General features: G+C 63.1%; 4 protein-coding genes across 4 annotated transcripts; all 4 read left to right on the top strand.

Moving 5' to 3' along the window:
- Positions 1-421: 421 nt before the first annotated feature.
- On the top strand, positions 422-3,689 carry JCM10292_003034 (uncharacterized protein; the record flags this gene model as incomplete). Its single annotated transcript, XM_076646758.1, has 16 exons — positions 422-518; positions 591-1,372; positions 1,464-1,504; positions 1,645-1,672; positions 1,805-1,998; positions 2,076-2,122; positions 2,226-2,365; positions 2,430-2,480; positions 2,567-2,615; positions 2,689-2,738; positions 2,798-2,905; positions 2,963-3,029; positions 3,096-3,265; positions 3,333-3,447; positions 3,528-3,570; positions 3,623-3,689. The coding sequence occupies 16 exons, from the start codon at positions 422-424 to the stop codon at positions 3,687-3,689; spliced, it is 2,049 nt and encodes a 682-aa protein (XP_076507519.1).
- A 698-nt stretch (positions 3,690-4,387) lies between these two features.
- Positions 4,388-6,518, top strand: JCM10292_003033 (uncharacterized protein; the record flags this gene model as incomplete). The annotated part of the gene is made up of 3 exons (XM_076646757.1): positions 4,388-4,471; positions 4,533-4,667; positions 4,725-6,518. 3 exons carry the CDS (start codon positions 4,388-4,390, stop codon positions 6,516-6,518), a joined length of 2,013 nt encoding a protein of 670 aa, XP_076507518.1.
- A 1,030-nt stretch (positions 6,519-7,548) lies between these two features.
- On the top strand, positions 7,549-10,191 carry TVS1 (Tvs1p; the record flags this gene model as incomplete). Its single annotated transcript, XM_076646756.1, has 9 exons — positions 7,549-7,975; positions 8,062-8,153; positions 8,264-8,892; positions 8,961-8,983; positions 9,044-9,278; positions 9,346-9,515; positions 9,593-9,858; positions 9,920-9,992; positions 10,121-10,191. The coding sequence occupies 9 exons, from the start codon at positions 7,549-7,551 to the stop codon at positions 10,189-10,191; spliced, it is 1,986 nt and encodes a 661-aa protein (XP_076507517.1).
- A 2,445-nt stretch (positions 10,192-12,636) lies between these two features.
- On the top strand, positions 12,637-14,300 carry JCM10292_003031 (uncharacterized protein; the record flags this gene model as incomplete). The annotated part of the gene is made up of 4 exons (XM_076646755.1): positions 12,637-12,695; positions 12,825-12,944; positions 13,164-13,271; positions 13,340-14,300. 4 exons carry the CDS (start codon positions 12,637-12,639, stop codon positions 14,298-14,300), a joined length of 1,248 nt encoding a protein of 415 aa, XP_076507516.1.
- Between the last annotated feature and the right edge of the window lie 311 nt (positions 14,301-14,611).

Below are 14,611 nucleotides of genomic sequence, written 5' to 3'. Positions count from 1 at the left end.
GGAGGAAGAGGAGGGAGGGGAGGAGGTTGAGAAGGTCGCGGCCGTCCGGCGTGTGCTTGTCTCCCGTCCGAGCTTATCAGGTCTCGCCGATGCCGTTGTTCTTCTCCCTTGCCGCTGACCCTCAAAACCCTGCTCCGCTCGCATGCGCAGCCGCCACCGGCGTCCGCGGGGCGATGCGGCGCTGCGGAGGACGAGGGGACATCTTTCCCGAAGCAGGCCTCTTCTCCTCCTCCCGCTTACTAGTAAAGCTTCATCCGCCTGCTGGGTGACTTTGCTCTGTCCGTCGAACCTCATCCTCCACAGAAGCCCGGCCCAGGTGCGCTGTCGCCGCCTCAGTCGAATTCACGCTCATCGATGGACGAGACTGACAGTGGTCTCATCCGCGTCCTAACGCGCTACGCTGCAGCCACTCGTCGTCAGCATGTCTCTCTCGACGACCCCTGCTACGTCCGACCATCCGCTGGCGCCGAAGGGTGACGAGGAGGCGAAGTCGGAATCGCTCGAGGAGACGGCCCGCGGTGCGCCCTGATTCAGCCGCCTTTGCGTGTTCGTGGTCAGGACCGACTCTCATCTGATTATTGCATGTGCAGCGATTCGTGCCGGCCTGGTCGGTGCGTCGTACGGCCCCTACCCGCGTCCTTCCTCCCTTCGCGCCTCTTCGTTTCCCTCGCCGACTGCCTCATCCACTGCGGTCGACCCCGGCACGCCTCGCACGCCGCTCACACGCACGGGCACGTCGACGAGCGTCGGGCTCGAGTCGATTTTCGGCGGCTCGAAGGCAAACCTTCTCGGCTTTCGCATGCGCGACGACGAGCAGCAAAGCAGTTCGCCAGCATCCCATCACGGCGGCGCTTTGTCGGGATTCAAGGAGCACCTCGACGACTCGCTCCCGCTCCCGCCGTTCCTTCCGCGCTCGACGACGGTACAGCACGTCTCGCCGCTGCTCGAGCCTTGCGTAGTCGCGCAGCACCCGCACCTCCTCTGGCTCAAGAGCAACGCCTCGCTCGACGACCTCCTGCACGACCCGTCGCCCGAATTCGACGCCGCGCTCGATCGCCGCGCGTGGAAGCGGCACAACCTCGCCCGCGTGCTCGACCAGCTCTCGCTCCTCGTCGTCACCGTCGTCCTCGTCGGGCTCTTCATGGGCTGGCCCGTCCTCCGCTTCGGCATCATCGGATCGTGGGACGCGGTGCAGCTCGGCGAGCGCGGTGCGACCGGCGCCGGCGGGTACGGTCCCGGCGGGATCAACGCGAGCGGCCTCGTGCCCGTCATCCCCAATCTGCCGAGGCTCGTCGACCGCGACACGCCGCTCGAGGCTTACTACAAGACCGGAGTCGATGGCGACCAGTACGAGATCGTCTTCTCGGATGAGGTGCGTCGGTTAGGCTCGCCGCCGGGCCCCTTTCGTCTCTACTGAGCAACAACGCAGACGCTGACTCCCCGCGGGGGCAACTCGACTACAGTTCAACGTCGATGGCCGGACCTTTTGGCCAGGTGACGACCCGTAAGTACCGCTCCCACATGCACTTCGGACCCTCGCTTCTAGGTCGTGCGCAGTCCCTAGCGCGTGCACCGTATCTGGACTTGCCTCCGGCGCCTTCCGGGGCCAATACCTCCCGCACTTACGCCTGCATTCACTGGCAGGTATTGGGAAGCAGTTGATCTGCGCTACGTATGTTCGCGACACGCACCCTCTCGTTACGGAGGCTTACCGTCCTTGTCCTGCAGTGGGCCACGCAGGTGCCGCTCGTCGACTTCCCGCTCAAGCTCGTTTGGCGACTCTGACGTATATCTCCCGGAACAGGACATGGAATGGTACGATCCGGACGCTGCCATCACGCAAGACGGCAAGCTTGTCATCACGCTCTCGCAAGAACCCTGGAACGGCATGAATTTCCGCTCGGCGATGCTGCAGAGCTGGAACAAATTCTGCTTCACCGGCGGGCTCATCGAGGTGTCGGCGTCGTTCCCGGGCAACTCGCGCGCCATGGGCGCCTGGTGCGCTTGCATTCCTCTGCCGGCAGACATCCAATCAGCCGTTCTTGCGCGCATGTCTCACCAACTACTGTCTGTAGGCCCGGCGTCTGGACGCTCGGAAACCTCGGTCGCGCGGGCTACGGCGGTACGTTGCCTTTCACCCCGCGCGTGCCGTATCTTGGCTTTCCAGGCCGCTCGCTCTCTCGTAACGGACCTTGCGATGCTGACCTTCTCTCATTCTCGTGTAGCCTCTGTCGACGGCACTTGGCCTTATTCGTACGACTCTTGCGACGTGGGCACTCTTCCGAACCAGACCTGGCCGAACGGCACCGCGCCCGAAGCTGCGAGGACGAGCGGTCTGCGTGACTACGGTGGCTCGCTGTCATACGTGCGGCGCTGCTCTCGTCGATGTCTGTCGAGGCCCTCGAGACAGCTGATGCGACGGCCCACAGCTTCCCGGGCAACGCTTGTCGGCCTGCACCTGTCCCGGCGAGGACCATCCGGTGCGTACTACTTGTCGAATCGCCCTCTATCGCGCAAGTCCAGATAGCACAGGTGGGTCCGTGCTGATCACCGCATTCTGTCGCAGGGTCCGAACGTTAATGTCGGGCGCGGAGCGCCTGAGATCGACGTGACTGGTACTCCTAGCGCTTTCCCGACACCTCGAATGCAGTTGAACACGAGACTGACGCGTCGCTCGGCAATCAACAGAGCAGCAGGTTGACTGGCGCGGCACAGGCTCGACGTCGCAGTCGCTTCAGGTCAGACTCGGTCGCTGCGCCGGCGCTTGAGGGCTCAAACTGACAGCTCGTCCTTACAGTTCGCGCCAATGGACTCGGGCTATATATGGCGCAACGAGACGCCGCACTTCCGCATCTTCAACGAGAGCCGGAGCGTCCAGAATCTGTTCACGGGCGCAGTCTACCAGGTGCGTCCGGAATGTGCGGCCTGAGCTCGGCATACTGCTAAAGTCCGCCGCTCGCAGGAGTCGGCGTCGATCATCACGCTCACGGACGAGACGAGCTACGAAGGTCGGGGCTACACGACATTCGGTGCGTGTGCGACTCTTCCGCTCTGCTCTTCTACCCGAGATGGTCTAACACGACGTTGATGTACAGCATTCGAGTACGAGCCGGGACCTGCCGGCAAGATCACCTGGTTTGTCAACTCGACGCCCAGCTGGCAGTTCATGGCGAGCGCGATGGGCCCGAACGCGGAGACGCAGATCGGCCAGCGCCTCGTCAGCGAGGAGCCCATGTCAATTAATCTCAATCTCGCAATCAGCCCAGTGCGTCTGGATGGGACTCGTCCGAAAGCGACAGGCCTTTGCTGACGCGAAACGCTCCTTCCCTCAGGCCTTTCAACCACCCGACTGGTCTCGCTTGACTTTCCCCGGCCACCTCAGGATCGACTACGTCCGCGTCTACCAGAAAGGCGTGCCGCGCATCGGCTGTGACCCGCCCGACCACCGTGCGTCTCGCCTCTCGTACTTCGCACCCGACAGTCGTGTTCCCGATCTTTCGCTCACGAGTGCCGGCTTGCGCCCGCAGCCACTGCCGAGTACATTGCGCGCCACCCCGACGTGTACAGCAAGTGCGTGCGCATCCCGCGAGCCTCGAAGAACACTACTGACCCGCCTCGACAGCCCAAACTTGACCGTCTTCCCGCACCCTTTCCCCAAGAACCGCCTCGGCGAAACTGGCTGCACTTGATCGGCCCCGTACACAGCTCATCCAGACTCTGTGTCGGCCGTAGACCCTGCATGCCGCATACACGACCGCTTCTTGCCTGCCGCATCCTGTAGAAAGATCACCTCGGTCTTGATCCGTGCATCGCCGACCCTCGCCACGCGATGCCGTGCTTTCGACGGCTTCGGCAGAGATCCGCGCTCGGACGAAGAAGGAGGAAACGGTCGGTCGCATTCGGCGAGAGGAAGAGCGGGGTTGCTGGAAGCCTGGATGTGCTGTGACGGCCGCGACTGATCGCGAGAGCCATGCGACTGCGATTCCCTCGCGGGAAGAATGCTGCTGCTCAGGCTCACGGGAGAGCGCGGCACGCTCGTAGTCTAGGCGGAGGTTGCGGCGGGAGACGAGAGGGACAAGGGGGAGCAGGCGGGACGGGACGACGAGGCCAAGGATGAAGCAGTCCGCGGATTCTGATCCGGCCTACGAGCTCGATCTCGCGTGATCCAGAGTCCGAGAGCGGGGCTGGGCGTGCCTGATTTCCCGCAGAGTCTGCCCTTCCCTCGCTCTTCCCGCTCAAACCCCCTGGCGAAAGCTCGAGCTCAGCTCCTGGTGGCGCCAGTGCACGAGCACGGCGAGGGCACCGGGCTTGAGCGCTCGAGGGACGCGCTTCCGCCTGACGTTTTCGTCGCTCGCTTCAGCGGTCCGGCTGCCGACTCCCCACCGCCATGAGCTCGACGTGCGAGGTCGTGCCCGGCGAGGCGACCGTCGTGACTGCTGTCGAGACTGCCTTTGTACCGGAGACGCAGCTCGTGGGTCCTCTCGCGACTTGGGAGGTTGCGACGGCCTCGCTCACTTGTTGATTGTTGACAGTCGACGGCACCCGGCTCAACCTTGACCTCGTCCTCGGCGGTCGTGACGAGCAACTGCCTCTTGCCGACTGTGCTGGGCGACCTTGCGCTCTGCTCGACGTCGACGAGCTTTGTGCCCGTCGAGACGACTGTGCCGGTGCGTTTGCGCTGACCTTCCACCGCTCTTGCACAAGCTGACCAGTGCCACGCGCAGGGCTCTGTGGTAACTATCACGAGTACGCGGACATCGCTAGTCACCTCGCTCGAAACGCGGACAGGTCCCGCCAGCACGCGGTGCTCGGCTCTCCCCACTTCGGCACCCTCTGCGCCGACGACGACTCCAACATCGGCGCCTACGTCGTCAAGCATTCCGGAGCCATCTACATCAACTGAGCTGTCGACGACGACCATAACGTCCAGTTCGACTGAACCCAGCAGCTCCTCCACTCGCCCATTCACAACTCTCCCTTCTTCCGACTCGCCGTCCACTTCGTCCAGCATTCCAGCGTCCACCGAGCCGTCCGAGGCAGAGGTTCGCCGATCCACGTCGTATATCACCTCCTACCTCACTATTGTCGACTCGTCTGGCCGCACCATCACGAGCGCCTCGGCCATCCCGACCATGCTCAACGTCGCCGGGTCCGGCGGGTCGGGCAGCAACGCCGGTGCTATCGCAGGTGGTACCGTCGGCGGCGTGGTCGCGCTCGCGCTCGCCGTCTTCCTCGTGTGGCTCATGCGCAAGAAGGGCTTCTTCGGCGGCAACGACGACGAGATCGAGGAGGACGTGTGGGAGCCGCGGGCGCACGGGCAGTTCTACGGTGGCACAGGCTCTCGTCGTAGTGGCGGAGGCGGAGGAGGCGCGGCTGCGGTGGCCGGCGGGCGCATCTCGCCGGACGAGAAGGCCAGCGACGAAGACCGGATGGTCGATGCGGCGACGCTCGAGCGGCATCGAAGCTGGTACAACAGCTTGCGAGGGCACGGAGACAACTACGAGGACGCCTACGATGGCGAGATGGTCCAGCGGGCCCCGTCACCCGGGCCGAACGCAGCCCTCGGCGCGGCCGCGTTCAGTGCAGGCCCGGGCTCTTCAGGCTCGCATGCTCCGCAACGCTCGCTGTCGAACCGCGTCTCTGTCTACTCGCAGAGCTCGCGTTCGCACGAGACGCATGCGCCGCGCGCTCCTCCCATCCCGCTCCCGCCCGTCCCCATTCCCGATCACCGCCTCTCTCAACTGTCGCAGTACGGCTACTACCAGCCCTTCGCTCCTCTACCATACGGCGATGCCCCTGTAGCGCGCTACGGCTCTCCTCCACCAGGAGCCTACGCCCAGCCTGTGTTCGAGCGTGCGCGCTCGACCTCGCCGCCTCCCGTCCCGACCGCCCCGCTTCCCGCACACTCGCCCGTTTCGCGACAGCGCTCCCTTCCTGGCCTGGCGATCCCAGCGCACATCCGGGCCGAGTCGTACGGGCCTCGTCCTTCCTTAGAGGTCCTGCAGACCGGCCAACGCGGGCCGACCTCAGGCTCGTCGTCCGCGGCGCCCTCGCGTGCGCGGACCAACGAATCGTTCAACTCGGCGACTACAACGCCGCATTCGCTCTCGATGCCGGCACTGAGCCCATCCGACAGCGTCTCGACTCTCGCTACTCCGCCTCTCGCAACCCCGTCTCCCGCCGCCGCCCCGCCCTCCTTCCTCCGCGGCGCACCGCTGTCGGATCAGCACACGAGCGAAAACCCTCTTCTCCCCGTCATGCCGTCTCTCGAGCGGCTCAAGGCTCCGCGACCGACTTTCGGTCGGACCGAGAGCGCCGACTCGGTCCTCCATCCCTCGCAGTGGCTCGGCGCCCGCATCGCCAACGCCGATGACGGCAGCGTGCTCGACGTTGAAGCGGGCAAGATTATTGACGCTGACGGCCGCACGGCCGCGAGCAAGTCGTCGAGCTGGGCGGATCCTGCCGGCGAGCAGGTGCAGCTCGACACGCCGCAATACATCGCTCGCGTCGGCGGGTGATCGAGCGTCACTCCTTGAGGCTGTCTTTGTCGTACCGGAGTACCCCTGTTGCATGTCTGTACCCTTCTCTGCATAGCTCTCCTCCTTGTCTCCTCCCCACCCCTTTTCGCCCTTTCTGTCTTGCTGTTGCGGTGGACCTTCTGATCTTTGGCTCACCCGCCTTTCTCATCATGCTCTAATACCACCAGCCATGATACGAGGATGTCGGAATACTCTTGAGTAACCGAGAGCGCGATGACCTGGAAGTTGATGAAGGGTCGGTCAGAAGAGCGTGTATGTCCGCGTCTGAGCGGATCGGCAAGCGAGCATGGTAAGAGTGCACGGACTGAGCGCAAAGTGGACGGCAGGCAGCGAGCAAGAGCTAGCGATCCTACATGGCGGACACCGCCTCACAGCTTGCAGAAACAATGACTTTTCGCGCCTCCAACTGCACCAGGGCGCTTCGGTCCGAGCGGTCAGGGGTCCCAGGATGCTCGTGCACCACCGTAGCAACCGAGAAGGCGCAGCATGGGTGTTGCAGGAGGAGGAGGAATTCCGAGGCCCGAGAGTTCGGCCACGCTCTATTGTCCCGCCGTCCGTCTCCGGGCGGAGCGCTGGGCACCCTCAGGCAGAATGCAACTAGAAGGGAGGGGAAGCTGCTCCGAAGGCCGTTCGTCCGTGCTGACGCGAGGAGAAAAAGACGAGTGGAGGCAGATCGCCGCGCCGGACGCGCTGACGGAGGCGAGTTTCCACGGAAACGGAGGGAGCCATGACAGAAGGCACAGGATCGAATTGCCAGGGGCCTTGCAGTGAAAGTCAGCTAGTCTCTGCAGAGTGTGCACGGGCAGAAGCGGGCGGAGGCAGGGCCACCGACTCGGAGGGAAAGTCGTCGAGTCGTCGCAACTCAGAAGCCCGAGGACCGCAACCTCGGCAAGGATCCGCGCCAACTTCTTTCGCTCCTCTCGACCCCGTCAGCGAGCTCGGCCACTGTCCTTGCCCTGTCTACGCTTTGCTTGCAACCTTCGCAGCGCGCAGTAGGCCCGCTTAAGCCATGCGCGCCGTCGCCCTCGCCCTGGGCGCCCTCTTCGCCGCGAGCGCTGCTCTCGCCGCGCCTTCGCTCGGCTTCGCAACCGACGTCGATGTTCGCGACGAGCCCGCACGACGGCTGCTCCTGCCTCTCGTACGCCGCCACGGAGACGACGAGGACGAGGACGAGGGGCACGACGAGCATGCTGAGATGAGCATGCACGGTTCACATTCCTCGGCTTCGTCGCCTCATCCGCCTGAGGACGAGCACAGCCACCACAACTCGCACGCGGCGCCGCTCCTCGAGCTCAACGAGACCCAAATCCTGCTCCACCACTCGCCCGACCCGCCCTCGTACTTCGACTTTGACCAGGAGGAGGACGGCAAACCCGCGCTCCTCTACGTCCACATCGCCCTCATGATCCTCGCCTTCTTCGTCCTCCTGCCGCTCTGTACGTGACTGGTATCTCTCGGCCACGCCCGGCTTCAAGAGAAGGCAAAATCGCTGACTTTTCGCCGCCTTCACCGTCTCAAACAGCCATCTTCCTCAAGGCTGGCCGCTCGGCACTGTCCATCATTCCGCAGACTGGCTTCCTTGCGACCTCCATTCTCGGGTTGTTCTTTGGCCAGGTCCGTTGTGCTTTCATTTCGGTGATCGAGCGCAATGTCAACCGGATGAGGGCTGACATCCCTCGATTGTCTCGGTGTTGACGGCGCCTTTCTCCCGCTGCTGCGTACAGGTGTACAATGGTCTGACGCCCAATATGTACGAGAAGTCGTCGCACACGTCGTGGGGCTGGGCCACGATGGTGCTCGCCGTCGGCCTCAACGTTCTAGACGTTGCCCGCTTCCTTCTTCGCTTCACTCGCTGGGGCAACTCGCTCGGCGCCAAGCTCGCGGGCTACTCTCTCTCGCGCCAAAGCGAAGAAGGCGAGAAATCTGCGGAGGAGCATGACGGTGTGGTCTTCCAGCTTGGCGACGATGACGATGCCGCTTCCGAGGTGGACCGCCTCGTCTCTTCGCCCGTCGAGATGAGCACGCCTGAGCGCACCGGCGTGAGCTTTGAGGACGACCGCACAGCGCAGTGGAGCAATGCGGCGGCGCGGCACACCGAACCCCTCTCGCGCAACCACTCGACCTTTTCCGACTCGGACACCGTCTTCGACACCGCTGGGCCCGACTCGCTCCGCCGCGGCCATGGCGACGCTCACGAGGTCGAACGTCCGGCCTCGCAGCGGCAGCAGCTCCGCAAGTACGGCGGCCTGTTGCTCGACTTTGCCGAGCGCTTGCTCTTGATCCTCGCCTACATCGAGGTGTGCACCGGAATCATCGTTTGGACGGGCACGTGCCGCGAGCGCTACTTGAATGGGTGCGTCAATCTTCGATTGCGGGCAAAGAGAGGATCGGAGGACTGACGCCGTGTGGATCTCGATGCAGCTGTCTCGCCCACATCATCAAGGGTGCGTTATCTACCACGCCAGCTGCATATCGGAACAAGGACTAACGAAAACGATAAACAGGCTCGATCTTCTTGTGGTACGGCCTCCTCACTTTCGGTCGGTACTGCGGCGCCTTCTCGGCTCTCGGCTGGGCATGGAACCGCCACCCGGCCAAGTCGCACACCATCTGGACGGCTGAGTTCGTCGAGAGCCTCGTCATCTTTGTGTACGGTTCGACGAACACGTGGATGGAGCGGATGGGTAAGACGGGCGCTTACAGCGTCAAGGACGTTCAGCACATCTCGATTGCCATCATGTGCGTCCCGCTCGCTTGAACTCAGCTGATCCCGGGACGACAAGCTAATCGAGATTTGTACTTTCAGGTTCTGGGCAGCCGGCGCACTCGGCATGGTCCTCGAGTCGCGTTCTATCCGCGCATGGCTCTCGACGCCCGCTGCTCAAGCGTCCGGTCGCTCGCTCAACGCTATTGCACCACCTGCTTCGGCTTCGGGGTCGTTCAACCCGTTCCCGGCTCTGTGCATTGGCGTTACAGGTGCGTCAAGTGCTGCAGCCGGCGTCGTGCCAGCTTGTCGCGGCAGCAGTAGCTGACTGATTCTTCCGCCCTCGCAGGCGCAGCGATGGCGGCGCACCATCAGACGTACCAGTTCCAGGTCGAGATTCACGTTCTGTGGGGCAACCTCCTCGCGGCGTTCGCCGTCTTCCGCTTCCTCACCTACTTCTTCCTCTACCTCCGCCCACCCGCATCCATCCTTCCGTCCCGCCCACCGACCGAGGCGCTCGCGGCGCTGTGCTTGACCAGCGGCGGTGTCGTCTTCATATTGTCGACGGAGCAGATCACGTTTGCGGCGATGCGGCACCACTTCGACGACATGATGGTGAGTACCACCTGCTCTGCCGTTCTCGCCCAGTTCCCAGCTCAGTCCACTGTATCTGCAGGCGTTCCTCAACTTGACGGTCGCGGCTGTCCTCGCCTGGTTCTTCTGGATTGCGGTGCTCTTTGGCATCAAGGGTGCGCCGATTTCCCTTGCCCTCCTCTTTGCCCGTGTGCTCCGTCCAGCGGCTGTTCCCCTGGCGCCGCTCACAAGTCAGGGCTCGAAACATCTAAGGAGCCAGCGGCTGATGCTGTCTCTCGCATAGGTTGGGCGCTCGCGCGCAACGCTCCTCAGTCGTCGCTCGCGCTCCGCGCCAAGGATGTTGCGTCGCCTTAATCCTGCTCGGTCCACCACGTCCGCTCGTCGTTCCACCTAAACCTCGCACTGCTTCCTTCTTTTCACCTACTTTGCCTAATCACCCGGCCCACCTAGCTCGCCTCCCTTCGAAACTTTCTTGTCCATGCTTTTCACTCTTCTTTGTCGCTCTAGACGACTTGACTGCACCAGGATACATTCGACGGCGGCCCGCAAGTCTGCCCTTCTCGCGCCGTTCGTGCCGAGATGCCAATACCTACCACCGCCAACTCCTAGTCTTCCCTTAATTGATTGGACCTCGCCACTCCTCCTTACTTTTGATGTACTTAGTAGCTCTTTCGTGAACCGGTAATCTCGACGCTCTGCGTTCCCGGATGCTTGTATGAAGGCCCCGGACAGAAGGGACGGTTGCATGAAGGCTTATGATCCTGCGCAGAGCGAAGCGACTCAACTCTAGCTCTTTGCGCGTGCTCGTCAAGCTCAGGCTGCCTGCGTGCAAATGGGGTTGACAAGTCACCCTTGCGAGTACAGCAGCACAGGGTCGCGTGAAACGTGACCTTCTCAATCGCGCGAACGCTTCCTCGCCCGCACATGCGACAGTTCGCCTAGATGCGCTCACAGCACAGCGCACTGGTACCTGTTCGAGCCATCCGTTGAGCCGGACTGCGCAGCTGTCGGTCCGCGCCTTCTCAAAGCGCGTTCCTCCCATTCCCGAAGCGGCGCTCGAGCTTCGGTCAGGATCATTTCACCCACTTCCTCTGTAACGGCATGCGCCGTACCGGCTTCGGCTGCGAGCTTCTTTCGCGCGCTTGCGCCATCCCTCGCAAGCATACAACAGGCGGGCGGCAGGGCAGCGCGAAGCCTCTCCTTCCTCTACGCTCTGAGGCGATGTGACGGGAGACCGCCTGGCGTTTTGGGTGACACGGTGCGGGGGTGCACCCTCTTGTGCAGGCGCAGAGACGGGAAAAGAAGCACGGAGGCAAAGAAAGAATACTGTTGCAAAAAACTTTCTGCTTGCCAAGCCGCTACGGTAGGTACCGACCGGTACGTACCGACGACACGGATTTCGTCTTCTCGAGCGAACTGCGCGATGCGCTCCGAAGTCATTTGCATGAGGGTTCCCGCACGGGGCGGGCCGCGGCGGCGGCGCGAAGTCATGCAAATCGGCTAGACGCGTTGAAAGTTGGGCCACTGGCAGATGAGCGACGATGCCGAGCAGCAGTGGGGTCGCAATTTGTTCGTCGACGTCTGGCCTCGCATCGCAGCGCGTGCGGGAATTGCGCGGCGGAGTCCCGCTCTGCAGAAGTGCGGGAGCAAGGGGTCTCCGCCGTCCGGCGCTGTCGAGCCGAACGTGCTCGTAGTCCCGGCGCGTCGCAGCACGCACGCGTGCGCGTGCAGCATGCTGAGATTGCCCCTGATCACGGCCCAGGCAGCAAAGAGGCAGACAGAACCGTGGAAAGACGATCGAAGCGTAAGAGCGGGCCCGGGCACGGCTTCGATCGCAAAACAGATACGATCTGAGACAACGCTAATATACCGGTATCCAGCCGGCTGGCGGACCGGCTCTCGGAGAGTTCCAACTCGTGCAAGTTCGGGAGGCCCAGGCAGGGCAGGGCAAGAGCAGGCGTTGGGTCGACGCGGCAGATTCGCAGGGCTCGATGAGCGCAGTCAAATTGGTAGCACGGAACGAGCAACCCGGTGTCAGTTCTGCCAGCACCGACGAAAGCGCAATAGCGGCGCGTGAGACGGAGGTGCTGGGTAGGTAGAGGAGGAAGAAGAAGGAAGCGAGACGAGAGCGAAAGCGTCACGCGCGCAGCGGAGCTGATACGGAGAGTCTGAGAGCCTGACGCACGCTGTCGGCTCGAGGACCCATGTCATTGAAGGTGAACAAGATCTGCAAAGGGTCGACAGCGAGTTCAACAAGCGCTCTTGAGCCTTCTTGCTCACGTCGCGCCTTGCCCGACCACGGTGTCGCTTGTATGTAGGTAGTGCGCGTTGTGCTGGAGATCTTGCGTTCCCGTCTCTGCCCTCTCGCCCTCCCGTAAAGCCGCTGCCCTGATGTTAGGTACTGTAGGTATGCCCTCGCCGGTGGAGGGCTCTGGCAACTGGAACGTGGTCGAGCATGCAATCTCCAGCCCGGCTCATGAGCGGGCCGGTTGTCTTCTGCGCCGGCGAGTTGCCAGCGAGCGGCGGGAGACGGTCCGACGGGAGGAAACAAGGTTGGCACCGGCGCGGGATCGCCGAGGCACGCCAAGGGCTCGATCCCGGCGCATACACTTTCGCGCTAGTCAGCGAGGGTAGGTACATATAGACTGCGCGTTCTCGCCCCTCGTTTGCTGGCAGCGGCGCATCCTCATCGTCCCGCCTGCGCTGAACCGCAACACTTGCTCTTGCACCGACCCAGCTCGACTCGGTGCACAGACGACCTGCGCCGACCTGCGAATTGAGGCCCTGCACCACTACGACATGGCCGCGTCCGCCGCTGTCGACAAGCCGCGAAGCAGCTTCGTGCTGAAGCTCCATCAGTGCGTCCTCGCGCTCCTACACGCTTATCTGCCCCTTCCAGCCTCTCTATGCATCCGCCTATACGAGAGGGACCCACCTGCACGGGCTGCAAGCAGTGATGGCTGACCAAGCCCCTATCTCTGCCTCAGGTTGCTGTCGGCGCAGCAGCATCCCGATTACCTCCACTGGCTCAACAACGACACGTTCGCCATCACGAGCATCGACTCGCAGGCTCGCGTCGCGCTGGCGCCGCAGTGGGACTTCAGGTCGTGAGTCGCACGCGCTTCTCTGCGTCCGGCCCGGTCGAGGTGGGGCGGCGGGATGTGACGCGCGTCGACTTCTCGCTTGAGACCTGTCTGCGCACAGGCACCTCTGCGTTGCAGAGACTATTGCGCCGACGGCCTCAGCCGAGGAACGACACGCGTCGTTTGAAGAAACCGATGCTGATGCCACGGCCAACCCTTTCTTCCTGCCTCCCGCGCGTATAGCCTCTCGTCGTTCATCCGCCAGCTCTCGTACTACTCGTTCAAACGCTTGTCGGACCGTCGCCGCTCCGCCGAACGTCGTTCATCCTTGCCGGCCTTCATCGTCTTCACGTGCGTTGCGAGCCTGCTCAACGTTTCTCGTTTGATCCCTCTGACCTGAGTGAACACGAACTGCACAGTCATCCGTCGGGCTGCTTCGTCCGTGACGACCAGAACAAGGCTATGACAATTCAGCGCAAGCTGAGGGCGCGGAAGCCGACGACGAAGCGGAAGAAGAATCCGGCCGATACAAACGCCAACTCCTCCGCTACGCAGGACCAGGACTTCCAGGACGGATCGGCTTCGCCCGAAGAACGCGGACTCGACTATGACGAGGAGCAGCAGCCGACTCAGACGCAGGCCGGTCTCGCAAACTACCAATTGCCTGCGTGGAACGCCCTCGAGGCACGGGGCAGGACCATCCGTTCGTCGCCGCGTCCCATTCCCGGCGCGAGCATGCAGCAGGTGCCTGGATACGACGGGCACTCGCCGTACAACACTGGCTACCCCTCGCCTGTTTCCGCGCCTTCCACCTCGACCTTCTTTCCTCCGGCCCAGCAATCAGCTTACTACGCTGCACCCGGGCCTTCGCCTAATGAAGCCATATACTATTACGCCGCTGCGCCTCAGCAGCAGACGGCATACGGCGGGTCGCACAGCCCGTTCGCTGCGTACGCGTCGAACGAACTTCCGCCCTTGCGCACGGTCACGTCCGGCTTGGTTGTCCCGCCTTCGCCGCCGCCCGAGCAGTACGTCGCCACCTACTCGCCTCAGCGCGCCGAACCAGCCGTCTACCAGTCCCAGGCACACTTCGACGACGAGGAGAAGACTCCGTCGCCCGTCGCAGACTCGTATAAGAGCCACGCCCCGCTGTACTACTCAACGTTGCCGACGCAGGGTGCACCACTACAGGCAAACCAGCAGCCGCACCTCGTCTCGAACTCGTACTACCCCGCCGGCTTGACGCATCAGCCTCACCCTTCTGTCGCCCAGTCGCACCTTGCGCAGCAGCTTACTGAAGTCAAGCCCTTCTACCATCTCGCGGGCGAGAACGGCGTCGCATATGCCTCGGCCCCTCTTGGGGCCGTCTCGCGCGCTTGAGCGCCTTCTCGAGCATCTGTACCCGCCGTGATCGTTCATACACGCTCTGTTGTCGACATACACCCACATCTGTGCATACCCTTTGCCTCTCGTCTACTCACACCGCTTCATCCGTACCCCCGAGGCCTTCCTTGACGTTTCTCCACTTGCACGCTCCCGCTGCATCATCCGTACCCTCTGGCGCCGGGCTGTACATTCACCTGTCGTACACCGTTGTTGATAGAACTCTGCCCCTCGTTCCTCCGTCCGTGCCTTAGCTCCCGACCGTCCGCAGTCGACGACAGAGCCCTTCCTTACTCCGTACCGTCTTT

The sequence above is a fragment of the Rhodotorula paludigena genome (genome assembly GCF_050403205.1).
Source record: "Rhodotorula paludigena JCM10292 DNA, Rt_paludigena_JCM10292v1_ctg6, whole genome shotgun sequence".
NCBI classification, from domain to species: domain Eukaryota; kingdom Fungi; phylum Basidiomycota; class Microbotryomycetes; order Sporidiobolales; family Sporidiobolaceae; genus Rhodotorula; species Rhodotorula paludigena.
Note: the sequence above shows the minus strand (reverse complement) of the source record. Positions and strands in the feature narration are given on the sequence as shown.